Genomic DNA, 17,266 nt, shown 5'->3' on the forward strand with positions numbered 1-17,266 from the left:
AAAAATGTGTGAATAAAGATAGCCTTGGCACAGTCATGTCTGCATCGTGACAAGTCAACATAAGCTGAACTTTACAGTGGCGTCCTTTTACTTAATATTTCATGGGTAAAGCGACGCTTCTTTGCTGGCGTGATTATAACCCCTACTACGTTATAAATATATTACTAGAGACGTACATTTGATAATGGTCCTTTGTCATGTTATAAAGTATATCTAATAGTGTTTTGTGACCTAATTAAGTTCCGTTCCAGACGCAGTAATATTAATTCATTAACTCATTCGGTAGAATCAATATGCTTATGTGAACCCTAAAAAAGTATCCTATGTGCATCCCCAAAAGAGATTGCCCATTTTCTTAGGAGCTTTGGGCCCCCCCTAATATAATTGTTATGTCACCATGGTTTTAATTTTATTTTGTAGACAAATAATTAACTCTTTATATTCTGCAAACGATTTCTATTTATTCACCCTGGTTATAAAGAAATCTTATTTTTTATATTGCTGATATTGAGGTTATATTTTATTAATACTTCTTCAAAATAAATGCATGCTTACGATTCTTACTGTAATTGTGGATATTTTCAATAATAGAGTGAAAAATTCGTTATAAAACATAATCGTAAAAAAATAACATATAAAAAAAAAAAAATAAGTTTTGACACGACCGCGACGCCAAAAAAGAGGGCCCCGTTCACGGGCGATCTCCTTTAAGATACTTTTGTACCAAATAGATTAACGCCCGTAGCTTCATCCATGTGTGGGTTCAGGTTCTCTAAGAATCAAGTGGGAACTCTATGTTTATTCATGAGATTAAATCTCTGTAACAAACAAAATATTTAGATTTTTAATCTTAATTATGTTCTACTATCAATTATTTACTCTACATTATAATACTCGTAGAGATTTACTATTACGATAATTTTCTCTAACGCTTAATACTTACATACTTAGGTACAGATAATTCTTAATAATATTATCGGCGCTATCGAAATTAGGTCAAAACACTCTCTTCACACTCTGTCTAGCCCTAATACGAATTTTATAGAGAAATCAGCACCGCTTTATATTATTACGTCTTCACAAATCCATTAATACAAGAAATACTTTTATTATCTCCACAAAATATTTGGTTGTACGAAGAAAAGCATTACAGTTATTGTTTTTAGACGAACATCATGAAGTATTGCGATATGAGAAAGTCGTAATCCATCATTCTTCTTCTAGGGCGCAGTATTTTCATCAATGTTACTTTACATTGGACAAGGATCGATGACTGTTCCATTAATAAACTTGCTAAGCACTTTGACGTAACTCTTTTTTTAATAGAGAATAGGAAAAGCTTGTTTCTACTTTCGATGGAATTATAAATATCTTTGAAAGGTGTAATTAGTATGGTGTAGTAGAGGTATTTTATAATGACTTATTTGTTTTCTTTATAATTGCTTGGTGTAGCAATGTATTAGATAATAGTTTTAGTTATAATATAATTATGTTCTTATTATACCTACTTCAAATTATTCTGTAACTTAGTATAAAATAAATATTAAGTTTGACTCTTCGTATACAATATTATTTTTCATACCAATTGGCTACAAAATACAAAAAGAAGACAATAAATGTATACGGCTGATCGGCAAGATCCACAGAAGGTGCTAGAACCTTCAACAGTTATACGATCGACAGCATCGGGCGCGATGTAATAAATCGTGAGCTATTAGGGCGAATCTCTGCTAAGTAGCCCCCATCAGCATATTTTGTTCGACCGAATTTTTGTTCTGACGTCATAAACATTGACAGTTCAGTTCACTTCGTGGTGCAAACTATTCCTCGCAATAAAAATAAGTCTTGTGTATCTTACGTGACACAAAAGTAATAGTATGTTCACAGACGAATAGTTTGTTCGCTTCTCGTAAAAAGTGTAATTAGTAACATGTAAGTTTAACATTCAAATTAATTCTACGCCTTTCTTATTTCAGACACGTAGATAACATTATGTCACTATAACTCTTATGGACATATCTTATGGATCATATCTATAGATAGGTAACAAAGTTTTTTTTTAAGAAATACTAAAGATATGCTACAAGTTTTAATGCTGCCAACTTTTTCAGTGATTTAGTACTTTTATATTTCAGCTTTACCTGAGTTTACACGGTTCAAGTTTAATTACTTGTACTTGTCTAGACAGAGTCTTAAAATAAATTGAAAAATGAGCGGAGATGGTCTTGACATTATTAACTTCTTGATTTGCAGTACTTCAGCTACGTGCGTGTGATCTATTTCCAAACTCCTAGTTTACCCCCTTAGGTTTCAAAAATCCTTTCTTAGCGGATGTCTACGTCGTAATAGCTATCTAATTGCCAAGTTTTATCCGTCCTGTAGTTAGAGCTGTGCATTGATAGACCAGTCAGTCAGTCAGTCAGTCAGTCAGTCACTCACCTTTTTTTAAATATAATATTTAGATTACAAAGCCGTGACATTATTTAGCTTCGGTGTAATCTACGAAACTCCGATTCTTAAAATTCTTTTGACGGATAGCTACAGTATCTCCGAGTGTTATATATATGAAATAATATGAAACGCGGATGGATAAAAAAAATATAACGTGAAAACTATTAATTTTAGGGACATGAAAATTTTTGGAGGTTAACATAAACTCATTTTTACCCCTTTTATTTCAAGACAGGGCATAAATGCAGTCATATTTTTATCTATTCACAAGTTCTGAGCACACTCTGAAGATAAAATGCAACCCATTTTTCAAGTCTGGCTTTAATTTTTCAAAGGAGAATCCCTTTTGCCACGTGCAACACAACTGAGTTGCATGCTGTTTTAACGGATCGTCGCCTTTGACGCAAACAACATATTCTTTGCGATTTTCTTGGCTTACAAAATAAATATTTTAAAGTTTCTGTATGTTCTTTATTGTATTCATTCTTCATATTTTACAAATATCCCTCCTACGGAGTTAGTCTACCTCCATCCCAGCTTAGCTAGTCCCTTCCGACTTGTTCAGGGATGACAGCACGAGGCCAGATGCAATGGAACTACAGTGCCAGTCTCAAACACGCTCCTCTATTACAGAAAGTAATAAGGGAGCGTGCAGACTTGGTGTAACATGAGTGTAAGTACGACTTATCGATAGCTATGTCTCCATAGTTCGGTCAACCTTAAGTATTAGTCTAGATATATTAAAAAGCAATCAGTCTTGCTATTCTAGTCCAACATTACCTGTGACATTTTCTACTCGCAGTTTGATTTGATTTTGAAATGCCATAATTATTGATTTAATAATGACATAATCAATCATCCTAGATTCTTGAAAAAAAAAATATTGATAAAGTCTCATCATGTTCAACCAATCGCCAGCCCACTACTGAGCACGGGTCTCCTCTCAGAATGAGAAGAGCTTAGGTCACAGTCTACCACGCTGGCCCAGTGCGGATTGGCAGACTTCTTACACCTTAAAGAACATTATGGAGAACTTTGAAAATACACATAAGGAAATCTGGCAAACTACAGGCAGATATTTAAATTTCTATAATGTACCCATAAAATTTCATTGAGTTTGTTTGGATGATATTCAAATGATATGTTTGTATGATGCGATGGGGTGCACGTTCGGCATTTGTAACTTAATAGAATAACTAGTCCTAAATATTTTAAAACAGTATTCAGTAATTATGCTGTTGGGAATGAGAGTGTGACAAAACGACTTCCATAGTTTTTAAGGATGGGAATCCTTAAAAACTATGGAGGTCGTTTTGTCGTTGGTCATCTCGAGCATAATACTTTGCATGAATACACTATTATTGTCACCACGATGAAACAATCACGCATATATTTTCCTAATACATATATAAAAGCTAAACTGTATTGTTACTTGTGGTTATAAAATCTATATATCCCAGCCTCGTTACAAGGCATTACCATAATTCGAATATTATTATACAAACATGCAACATTTTCTCATATCTACCTATACAAACCACGTTAATGATGCCATACTGGATGAATAATAAACTCAATACTCAATACTCAACAAGCTAAAAATAAAAATGAGGCTATCTAACATCTGTCTGCGGAGGACCATCGAGTACTTTGGTCACATCGCAAGAAAGGACGCCAGCAATATTGAAAAAATCATGGTCACTGGGAAGATCGAAGGAAAGAGACCCCGCGGACGTAGCCCGAGACGTTGGGTAGACCAAATAAAAGAGGCGGTCGACACACCTATCTGCAATGCAATCCACGCGGCGCGAAACAGAGGAAAATGGAAAAACATTGTAGCAAAGATTATATCAAAAGGGAGCCACGATCCTCAAAATTGAGGGAGCGACGCAGGAAGAAAGACTGGATGAATACGATATAATATGGTGACGATGATGACACGGCTTACACTAACTGCTACCTTGCTGTTAGGCAAAAGCCTAAAATCTGATTCCAGGGCTAAAACGGCAAAGCTGTATCTCTAAGGTAGCTTAGTTCCGGTATGGTACAGCGTAAATCAAGTAGAGGTTTTTGTACATCTACAATCTACATACAATCTAAATTAATTCAATGCAGCTTTAAAACATATTTAGGGTTTCGTACCTCTAAAGGAAGAAGGGAACCCTTATAGGATTACTTTCTTGTCCATCTGTACGTCGTGTCTGTCAAGAAAACCTATAGGGTACTTCCTGTTGACCTAGAATCATGAAATTTGGTAGGTAGGTAGGTCTTATAGCACAAGTAAAGAAATAAATTTGAAAACCGTGAATTTGTAGTTACATCACAGAAAAAAAATTAAAATGTAAATTCCGTGTCCGTGTGTGCAAATACTTACCTTATTTATAATCAAAAAGGTATCTATGGAACTTTCAACTCGATTAGTCTGATCCGATACTTTAAACGAATGATACTATTACGGTCGGACCGCCCAAGTTGAACCGAATTCCCGACGTGATACCGCAATTCTATTGCATATTACTATATGGCCACTAAACTTGCATTTTTTTTTAAAGAATATTAGCCATGTTAAATGACTAATATTCTCTATGATTCCTCTCCAACTAAGCGTCAGGCTTGTGCTAGGAGTAGGTACGACAATAGTGCAACGGGCGGGGTTTGAACCGTCGACCTTTCGGTTTTCAGTTTATAGAAGCTGTGATAGCCTAGTGGTTAGGATGTCCGCCTTCTAATCGGAGGTCGGGGGTTCGATCCCGGGCACGCACCTCTAACTTTTCGGAGCTATGTGCGTTTTAATTAATTAAATATCACTTGCTTTAACGGTGAAGGAAAACATCGTGAGGAAACCTGCATGCCTGAGAGTTCTCCATAATGTTCTCAAAGGTGTGTGAAGTCTACCAATCCGCACATGGCCAGCGCGGTAGACTATGGCCAAAATCCTTCTCAATCTGAGAGAAGACCCGTGCTCTGTAGTGAGCCAGCGATGGGTTGATTATACTTTCCCATTTAGATAATTTTTTTATGTCCTTGGAGTTCATACCAGTTGATATGTACGCAGGGTTCCTAATGATGTTTTCGTTTAGGGAAACGCGTCAGAAATGACAGAAAATCATATAACTTGCAACCCAATATATTTTGATCTAACCGCGAATAAAGTACACTGTTATTATACTAACATCAATATTATTCTAAGACATGGTAAGATTTAGTGATGATTTGGTTGTATCGCTAAATTAAGACGACAAGACAAACCTGTAGTGCACACACAATGTTCTCTGCTGAAAAGGATAGTAAACAAAAAAAACTAAAGGAAACTTAGCTACTAAACATTTTTGGAATTTAGTTCAGTTTTCCTAATAGAGCAATGCTAGCTGATGCCCGTGACTATGTCCGCGTGGATTTAGGTTTTTAAAAATCCCGTGAGGATTCTTTGATTTTCCGGGATAAAAAGTAGCATATGTCACTGTCCAAGTCTTCAACTATACCCATGCAAAAAATCACATCGATCGGTTGCAACGTTGAGACTTAATTGAAGGACAAACCAACAAACAAATAAACTAACAAACCATCAAACAAACACGCATTTATAATATGGGTACTGATGGACTAATACTACCTACCTACTATTTTAGTTTCTCGAATACATTGTACGAGTGCCTGTGTGGGAAACACAAGCTGCACTGCTTCGAGCTTGTTAAAATAACGAGCAAAGTCATTAGCAAAGTAAATGTTAATATGTGTGTAACGAGTTTAGTTAATGATAACTTAATAAAGTGCACTTTTTATGGCCTACGATTGAAGAATTCTAGTATTCTTTTACCGTTAATATTATAATGGTATAATGTTAAAGTCGGTTTCACTTTATACTGCTCGGTTTTGGAGCCATACCGCCATACTTCTTGAATAAGAACTAAGTAACATAATATAAAGACCTCCTCCTACTCCATTTCAGCCAGCCATGTTCAACCAAGAATTATTAAACATTGCAACGAAATTTTAGACGAAATTTCAAAATTATAAGAGGTTATAAATCAGAAAGTATTATTGCATAGACATTATTTACTTATTTCCCATTTTTTATTGAACGTAGCAAATCATCGTCTTCGTCACCAATTATTTACATCCACTGCTGGATATAGATCTCTCGTAGGGACTTCCATACGCGGTCATGACCATGTGCTGATCGTATTCAGTGACTCCCTGGGACTCGTTTGATGTCGTCCGTCCACCAGTCGAAAAAAAATTGAAACTGGAACGATGACTGAAACAGTCATAAACTGCGGCTACGCCCTCCCTCGAAACTAACTTCCTTTGACATCATAAAAAAATATTTTACTTAGAAAGTTTAGGAGAAAGAGACGTACAACATAATTAAACTTATAACTAGTTTGTGCAATCCTGAAACTTACTCGTAGATAGACTATAATCCACGTTCTATCTCAGACCGAAGATAGTATATTGAACTATGATATGGTTTGCAGAGTGAACATTAATTGATGCCCTCGGAATTTTAATAAAGACAGTGCTATGCTTGAATAAATATAAACTTTAGCACTTATCCTTCATAACACTTGAGCTTTCATAACAAATTATTAAAAGTAAGGTTAATTACAAAGAACTATTAGAAATAGTCAGTAATAATATTAGGAAGTTTTAGTTTAGTTTTAGTTTTAGAATATTATGGAGAACTCTCAAGTATGCAGGTTTCCTCAAATTTTGCTTCACCTTTAGAGTAAGTGATATTTAAAATTGCTTAAAACACACAAAGTTCCGAAAAATTAGTGGTGCGTGCCACAGATCGAACCCCCAACCGCCCGAATAGGAGGCTGACGACTTAAACACTAGGCCATCTATATAGTCAGTATGGTTCTATGCAAATGATGTTCCACTTTCTAATATCGTATCGTAGTTTAAGTTTTAAGTTTACCTAATTAATAATTATCACTTATATTACAAATCCAACAATTAACAATCAAAAAGCGTACAATGTTACCTATTTTAAATAAATGATTTGACTTTGACTCTATGTTTAATCTTGAGACAATATCATATCACCTCATAAGTTTTGTGTATTGATTAGGTATTCCTGAAAACATCCAAATCCAAAAACATTTTGTCATAAGACGATTTCTGTAAACGTAAGTGGTATAAATATGAAGTAAAATTATCACTAACATTTTGTTAGGTGACAGCAAGCCATCGATTCTAGTTATGACTATAAACATTTTGGTGTCCCTCGTAAACACCTAGCTGGGTTTTACTGGCCCTAAATCGCATTTGTTCACTCAAAGACTTTTAGGTTAGGAGTAGGTAGGTACTTTATGTAAAGTATAACGCCAAGCTTTGATTTTTATATTATCATAACAGCTATTTTCTTATAGATATACTAACACGCGTGCGTCATGCGTCTACATTCACTGGTTTATACTGAGCTTTTTCTTTGTCAGTCAGTCAGTGTTGTAATACCTAATTTTTTTAATAGGTAGCAGAAGATCCCCAAATAAAATAATTAATGTTTTCAAGTTTGGAAACCGAGATGAAATGTAAACTAAAATTGAAGAGATAAAAATAGGTTTTTTTAAATAATGGCTTTTGGCAAAAAGAAACAGTTTAATCAAATAAAAACTTTACGTTACGTTTACGAAACTTTCTGTTAGCTTTGTTACAAAATTGAAATTTTTCACGTTTTAACTGAAAACGATCCAATCCATACTGGATGGGAGAGCCCGTGGGAAATTTTCAGATGTTAGTTAAAAGCTGAAAGTTGATTGGCCGGTTCTGCTGTGTTGCCTAATTATAGCAAACTAGAACTGCCAAGGTCCTCGTTGGGTTCACTTTTTTAATTTTAGGTGTTTTAAAATTTCAGGTCAAATTAATCATCTGCCATTGTATTAATACCTACGATATTGGATGAAGCAGATGTTGTGATATTTGCAGTAATATAATAAGTCTCTGTGAAGCTTAAATTTTTGCGCATATTATATTTTCATAGGGCTGTAATTACGGGACTTTATATCTAGCCAATGTTCATAAAATGCAAGCGTTGAAATAATAACGTCATAGTAAAAAGGTCCTTATAAATCTTATTTTAAATAAAGCCCATGTTAAACATGAGGTCAAGTTCGTCCGTAAATCTATAGCCAACACCCCAAGCAGTACCTTACGAAATAAAAATCAGTGGTACTTGCATAGCTATTAAACAAAGACTTTCAAGTCGATTTTACTCGATGTTGTTGTGTTTCTGTTATAATATGTAGGTAGATTAGATACTAAGGTGTGCGGTTGCATCCGCGCAATACGTGAGTCAGTGTGACTCCAGCTCGTAACAGTATAGTTGCGGTTCTCTTGAAACTCCTCAACCCTAGAAACAACAACCTTAAGGGTTGAATTTTGAAAATTGAAAATTACTTTCTTAGCCGACGTCTACGTCATAATAGCTAAATTTCAGCCCAAACCGTCCAGTACTTTGAGCTGTGCGTATTTGGATCAGTCAGTCAGCTTTTCCTTTTGTATAGGTATATAGATAAATAATTAACTTTATAATTTTCTGCAGGCCATGGAACAGTTCTTATTTTCTTTTCCATATGTTCATGATTAAATTTTATTGCATTCAATACCATTATTGTTTAACGTATCGAGTAAATACACGATAGATTTAACAATTTTAGGCATTGGTTTGGATGCAAATCGCCGGTTAAAACCACTTTAGTTAAATTGTGTTTGATGTTTTAATAAATAATTATTTAAATAGCTACTGTTATTTTAGTGATTTGGATAAAACTGTTACATTAATATTCACAAACGCCAACAATGTCTGTTTTTACAAATTTACTTTTAACATTTAAGTTAAGCAATCGTTTAATTAAATAGAACAAAGGTTTGTATTGATGTTCTAATAGTGGATAACATCTAAACTTAATCTAAATATTATATGAAAGGAAAAGCTGACTGACTGACTGACTAATCTATCAACGCATAGCTCAAACTACTGGATGGATCGGGCTTAAATCATGCAGATAGCTTTTATGACGTAGACATAATTTTAATGTAGATTATTATTTTACGATTAAGTAATTTGTTGTTTTTATTTGTCGATAAAAACCAAATTGCACGAGTCATGCTGGAGGGTAGTTTGCTATTGCCCTTGACAGCTCGAACTTCATCTCTCGCAGCACCGCAGTCCCGTTGTGACCACGACCCGTGCAATTGGGTTGAAATACCGACAAATGAAACCACCAAATTAATCGTGGTATGTACCTGGTATCTACATTAAAATATGTCGTAAAACCACGAAATAAGCTTTAAATCATTATGATGTAGACATCTGCTAAAAAATGATTTTTGAAAATACAACCGATAAGGGCAGGTTTGATAAAACTGCCATACCCCTCCAAGTTAGCCCACTTCCATCTTACGCTGCATCAACACTTACACCAGTTGAGATTGCAGTCAACGGCTTGGTAAGGGAATAATAAAAAATAAAAAACTCCGCCAATTGGTATATCGCGTACTTATATAAAAACAAAACTCGGGCGTATTAAATATTCAGGCAATCTGTTCCAGCTGCGGAAGCCGGTGTCGACGCTTTCGATCCCCGGCGCGATGAAGGCGTACTCCGGCGGGAGGGACGCGGCCGCCGAGGAAGCGGGTGTCGCGCTGGTCGGCGTGCACAGCGAGTACCCGCGCTACGGCGAGGAGCGCGCGCTCGGTGGCGGCACGTACAAGGGAGGGGGGGCGGCCAAACACAAACCCAATATAGGATATAGGTACGTTGAATATCCTTTCCATTTATATTTAAATAGCTTATGCTCGCCCTTATATTGATGATTCGTCTGTTTGTACTCCAATTACGCCGCAACTTACCAATCGACGTGATTTTTTGGATGAACATATTTAAGGACCTGGAGAGTGACGTACCTATGTTATTTTATATCCCGAATAAAAAGGGAGTTCCCACGGGATTTTTAAAAACCTCTTGTGAACGAAATCTTGGCCATTAGCTCATAATAATTTATAGTTTTAAATCCGTTTTAAGTGAGTGCTATTTAAAAAGTATTTATACCATGTTTAAGTTTGCGTACACATTACAATTTACATAGTAATGCTATGCACGTTGTCCTTGGTCATTTTACTGACTGTAGGGTGATTATACCCCAATGTCAATAAAATGACCGAGTGATACCACCTATATTTTCATAGAAAACAAACGCGCGTAGCGCTCGTGCTACGACGTAGAGTGCGCGCTTGGTAGGAGTGTGTACAAGGTATTGGAAAATCTTTGTATATTTGGATATCGTTAAACAAAGGATGTGTACATGAATTGTTTCAATCATGATTCAATTGCTTTCTTCATTCAATACAATTATATCCGGTCCAATTAGTTCCCCGTTAATAGGTTGACCTTGACAGCTCTTGCAGATCTATCATGGTAAAAGGTGTTCTGTTAAACGATTTTCCTTCTGACGAGGAAGTAGTAATTTTCTTTGACGTACGATTTAAATACCCTCCCTGCGGCAAGAAATGCGTGATCGGGAGCGATTCGTTTCGTACATAGGTAGATTTATGTTCTGCGGGTAGTATACCTTCATATAAATTGAATAAAGACGTGTTTCTTTATTCTTATTTCAATCTTTCTTAGAAAAGCAATAGAAACTGACCGGTTCAGTCTGCTGAAATAATCATAATAATCATGAGCCAAGTCGTATATGTATCAATAATAATTACAAAGTGTATCTATCAATAAATATTACTAACTGATGACATTATTATTTACTTCAGCTCAAGATACAAATTCAAAACATTATTCTATGCAAAGAAAAAACAGCTAACCAAACCTAGATTAACGCTAACGAGGCTGCGTATTAAAGCATAGCCATCGATACATAGGTATAAAAGAAACCGACTTACTCACTGATTGACTCATCAACGCCTATACCACAAACCCTTCTCTTTTTAATGTAGACAAGGAATATAAAATCCCATTATTCAAAATTCCAGCCGTATAAAGACACTATATTTTCGCCAAGACAAGACAAGCTGCGGGTGGTCACTAGGACCTAGGACATTTAATAATGTTCTTACGCTGTTAGTACACTGACGCATTTGCACGCATATATTATGCTCTTACACCATAAACTAGGCGTAATTCAATAGTTTTGCTACCGTATGCGTATGCTTTGGTGTTATAAAGGCGTTAAAGACATAGAGATATTTTACCTGTAGTATTTTCAGACTATCTTTACGGACGAACATAATAAAATACTTGGAATTATAAAATTCTTCTTTGTGAGATATTATATTAAGCTGAATAATGAGCATGCGAGTGACGTGCTCGCCCGCGGCACGTACAAGGCAAGGATTTATATCTATGGTATAAAAAAGTATAGAACATAAACTTTTGTTATTATTTGTAGCTCGTGACGATATATAATATCATTTTATGGAATAGCGAGTAAAACTTTAGTTTATTGATTTATTGAGTATGGCAGGATATCAATAACATAGGGATGGATATTCACCCGGAAATATAGAATCCTATTTACCTAGATATTTTATCTCAACTTTTTCCTTGATGTCATCTTTTCTCTATCAATATATGTATAAAAATGAATCGCTGAGTGTGTTGCTGATCGCAAATCTCGAGAACAGTTGAACCCATTTCGCTAATTCTTTTTTTATCATAATTTTCCTTGAAGTACAAGGATGGTTCTTACGGAGAGAAAAAATTTAAAAAACTCCTGAAAAAGAATCGATTGTTAGGCGGTACGAAGTTCGCCGGGGCAGCTAGTTCTAAATAGATATGTGAAGTAACCATCTCATATTGTTACTGTTTATGGAATTAATAATCTCTCTTGGTCTGGTGGGAGGTTTCAGCCCTGGCTATTTACCACCATACTGGTAAAGCCGTGCTGCCAAACGATTGAGCGTTCCAGTACGATGCCGTGTAGAAACCGTTAAGGGGTAGGTATGTGTTTATTGAAACTGCCACGCACATAAATTAGACTGCGTCATCACTTACCACCAGGTAAGATCGCAGTCAAGGGCTAACGTGTAATGGAATACAAAAAACTCGTAAACCTTTACTAATTTAGAAAATTTTAAGAATAAAAATCAGTAAGCTGTTCTTCGCTTAAGTATCAACAAAACTAATAGAGAGAAAGCCAGCGCGTGCCGGACCTTTGTTATTTTTAAAAAAGCTTAAGGGTGTCTGGCAGGGGGTTGACACGACAGTGTCTGCCAATGCATGACGTGATTTCTAATAATATTCCTAAGAAAAAAAAATAGACTAGGTATATTTCAACGTGAGATTTTTTACACCTTTATTACCTGTTACCTCCCAAAGCCACCATGATCCAAACAAAGATTCTTCCCAGTATTGGGAACAATGAGCAGAGAAACTTTCAGCTTTTATAAAATAATGAAGATCTAGCATGCGCTGGCTCTTTGGCCATAATATACCTAACATAAGACGTAGTCAATTAAGAGTATCAGTGAGAAAATACGGAAGTAGCGCCAGTAGTTTATACTCGTAAGCCAGAGCCTTATTAAGTTCATTAGTTTACCCCAGACTGAATCTTCCCTAGCTTGAGTGTACAAGAAAAATAACGAGTGCAAAATTAAAAACTTGAAGAATCTTCTAGCTTCCTACGAGTAAAGAGTAGGTGGTTTTAAGTGCGAGTCGAATGAGCACACAAATGGTTTTATACCAGTGTACAAAATGTACTTTTTTAATTATTTTTAATTTGCATGGCGACCATTTCGATTTTTTTTTGTTATAGTCAGAAATAAGTACATGTTCTGTAAAACTCTTACTCTCTACCAATTACGGTTCATGAGCCACAGCCCGCTGCCAGACGGGCGGGCAGTGGAGGCTTAGTATTAAGGTCTCGTTGGCCCCTTTCGGAACCCTAATATTCTCCGCAGAGATTATGACCAACCCCTTTTTATGCTGAGAGGAAATCCATGTTCAGTAGCGAGCCGGTGATGGGTTGATCATAATGATGATGGTGATGAAGTAGTTCTAAAAATAAAATAGTTTCATATACAAAACACTCATACAAATTAAAGTCGCAAAACACGCCCGTAGGTATACGAGCAGCTCCACATTAAACTGCACAATCTACTATAACAATAGGCTTATCAACTAGTAGATCTACGTTATATTTCCGCTATACAGGCTGTCTTGATTATAGTGACCCAACATAATGGGAATGGCTGCTTTGAAGATTGCTTATCACTATGCCTATCGAAATTTTTGATTGCTTATCAATAAGGTCGAACTTCTTCGTCTTAATTAATGAGAGTTATTAGCTGTGCTGAACTAGTGTGATATTTTTCCTTGGAAAAAGAGGTTTCGCGATCATAAAATACACGTAAAGTACACAATGGGCTCTACTCTTAGACAAATCAAATATTAAAAATAGGTTTATCAACTAGTAGATTTACGTTCTATTTCCGCTATACAGGGTGTCTTGATTACAGTGACCTAACATAATGGGAATGGCTGCTTTTAAATTGTTTATCACCATGCCTATTGAAAATTCTGATTGCTTATCAATAAGGTCGAACTTCTTCGTCTTAATTAATAAGAGTAATTGAGTGTGGCGAAGCGGTGTGATATTTCTCCTTGAAAAAGAGGTTTCGAGTCCATAAAATACACGTAAAGTACACAACGGGCTCTACTCTTAGACAAATCAAATATTACAAATAGGTTTATCAACTAGTAGATCTACGTTCTATTTCCGCTATACAGGGTGTCTTGATTACAGTGACCTAACATAATGGGAATGGCTGCTTTGAAATTGCTTATCACCGTGCCTGTTGAAAATTCTGATTGCTTATCAATAAGGTCGAACTTTTTTGTCTTAATTAATGAGAGTTATTGACTGTTCCGAAGCAGTATGATATTAATTTTTCTTAAGAAAACAGATTTCGAGTCCATAAAATACACGTAAAAAAGACAACGGGCTCTACTCTTAGACAAATCAACTATTACAATAGGTTTATCAACTAGTAGATCTACGTTCTATTTCCGCTATAGGTACAGGATGTTTTGATATAAAAAAAGCTTGCAATAACAGAGGACATGATAATAATTTTTCGCTCAGTAAATTTTATGGTCGCAGTTGTGGTTTCATACAATGCAAATAGCAAAGAATATTGTATTACATTTATTATTATGTATGGTGTATGAATATGATAGACTTGATAGAACTAGAAAATTGAATAATCAGAAAACGAAAAGCAGGCGTTTCATAACTATGTAGTACTATTTGTTCTCGTTTCTACTATACGGAGAATTTGAATATTACAAAATGTAAAGGCTTACCCATAGAGCAGAAACAAAGTTTGTTTCTGCTCTATGGGCTTACCTATGTTTCGTTTCGAATGCAAACGCAACGCAAAATACGGTACGTTAACATAATATGTTCACTAACTTTTTAATACGATACATTCAGTTACCGAACTTACTATTCAAAGTAGTAAAGAAAAGTAGTGCATCATAGTATTTTATTTCCCCTACTAGCTTTTATGCTCGCGACTTTATCCGCGTGGACGCTGTGCCTTGATAGATCAGTCAGTCAGTCATCTTTTCCTTTTAAATAATTAGTTTACTGCAAAAAAGTATTTAATCTCATATCAAAGCGAAATAGTGCTAAATCCACCATTATTTAACAAGCAAAATCAAAAAATGGTTCTAAAAAACTGTCCTCACTTTATAACAAATATATTGTTAGTTGTTATTTATTGAGATCGCAATCTAGCCCGGAAATACTCTCAGCTTATTTCAAACCAAAATTATAAATTATGTAATAATGCTATGTTTCCACAAAAAAAATGAATCCACAATTTTATAATAATTATTATGTTTAAGTAAAAAAATTGGTCTTCACTTCACAAATTATAACTCAAGTTTTGCAGAAATTCCTTTTAATCAAAAATACATTAAGCTCTCAAGGCGAACTTATCATTAAGAGGGACACTTTTAGATAGCTTTGAACCATATTATTATAAAAGTTTAATATTTGTAGGCTGCACCGAATGTTTTAAGTGTTCCGTACTTCAAAAGGAAAAATGGAACCCTTATAGGATCACTTGGTTGTCTGTCTGTCTGTCAGTCTGTCGGTCTGTCAAGAAACCTACAGGGTGCTTCCCGTTGACTTAGAATCATCAAATTTGGCAGGTAGGTAGGTCTTATAGCAGACATAAGAGGAAAAATCTGAAAACCGTGAGTTTAGGGTTTAGGTAAATTAATAGGGTTATCACACAAAAAAAATTGTGGTCATGAACTAATTTTAAATTTTCGAAGTAAGATAACTATATCAAGTGGGGTATCATATCAAAGGGCTTTGCCTGTGCATTCTAAAACAGATTTTTTTATTTTTATGCATCATAGTTTTTGAATTATCGTGCAAAATGTTGAAAAAATACGACTGTAGTACGGAACCCTCGGTGCGCGAGCACAGCAATCGGGGTATGACGGAGACGCCCGCACGACCGCACGTCACCCGCGCTTGTCCGCACCGGCTTAGCGCGGGGGCTGTGCGGGGCGTTACCTCCCCGACTACTATCTCAACTTACCCGTACTGTATAATAAACTTACCGCACCTGGACTCCACACGCCGCGCTCGTTGATCTGCACTGGCCCTTAATGTGAAGATCCATGAAGATCCATAAAAATTTAGGTACTAAGGAAGCCACGCGTCAAGTAGTTACATCACAGTTTCAGTGTCAATAATATCGTTTTATTAACACTATCACGCCTATAAAACCTCAATATGAACTGTTTAGCTTGAACGTTTACCTTGAACGTTCGGAAATAACTTGCACCGGGGCCGAATCGATTTTGTCTTCAGTATTTATTGCATTTCTTGTTATTTATTTACATTGATATTTGTCGATGATGATAAGTACACCCTAAGGTTCGTTTGTTCTTAAGTACATACTAAGGTTAGTTTACTTCTTTTTACCCAACTATGGGATTATAAGTTAAAATCCAAACTAATATTCTAAATGCAAAAGTGTGTCTGTATGTCTGTTTGTCTGTCTGCTAGCCTTTCACGACCCATCAGTTCAACCGACTTTGACGAAGAACGCGGACGAAGTCGCGGGCCTCATCTAGCGTTTATATAAGTTGGTCACTTAATCTGTTACCTTAAAATTGAAAATCAAATATAATAGAAAATTGAAATTTTGACAGTAGGAGCCTTTTCTGTTACTTACTAAGAAAGGTTTTTTGAAAATTGTATCGCCAAAAAGGACCTGTAGGCATACGGAGGAGATAAATGTTTGTATGAAAGTCTGTCTGAAAGTTGGTATTTAGGCTTTCGGTTAAAAATTAAGAAACACGTGTTTCAAGGTATTTGGAAATTCCACCCTCAAGGAATTTCAGAAATTCCCCTCGGGCAAAGCAGATGTGAATCAGCTAGTATTTGAATATAATTTATGTATAAAATTTAGATCCGTTCCATCGAGGTAGTATTTGGTTAGATATTGGATTTGGAGTAGGTACCTAAATGGGTTTTGTATTTGAACTTTTATCTTTTATACGTCAAAACTATAAGGTACAATCCGTCGGAAATACCTGCGCAACTCGCTGTGATGCGTTTCCCCTCACGCTTCCCCGCAGCTCGCCCATTTTCGCCTTATTACCCAAAGAGTATATAAACACTACGTTCTACCAGTATCAGTTCCAGTACCCACCGTTGCCAACGCAAGCACGTTGCATGACGTCATTAAGCCAGGTTCTCAGATATTTACGACGGGTTGTACTACTTACTGAAGCATTAATTGTCGTTCAAAGTATGGCACGAATATA

The 17,266-nt window shown here is 35.8% G+C and overlaps 1 protein-coding gene across 14 annotated transcripts in view; it reads left to right on the forward strand.

Moving 5' to 3' along the window:
* SK (small conductance calcium-activated potassium channel) overlaps positions 1 to 17,266 on the forward strand; it is a 209,101-nt gene that overhangs the window by 173,147 nt on the left and 18,688 nt on the right. For all 14 annotated transcript variants that reach the window (XM_069504281.1, XM_069504286.1, XM_069504280.1 and 11 more), the window contains one exon: positions 10,012 to 10,214. In XM_069504281.1, the coding sequence (XP_069360382.1) occupies positions 10,012 to 10,214 (203 nt within the window). The remainder of the gene's footprint in view (positions 1 to 10,011; positions 10,215 to 17,266) is intronic.

Source organism: Maniola hyperantus, chromosome 17, assembly GCF_902806685.2.
Source record: "Maniola hyperantus chromosome 17, iAphHyp1.2, whole genome shotgun sequence".
Classification (NCBI taxonomy): Eukaryota; Metazoa; Arthropoda; class Insecta; order Lepidoptera; family Nymphalidae; genus Maniola; species Maniola hyperantus.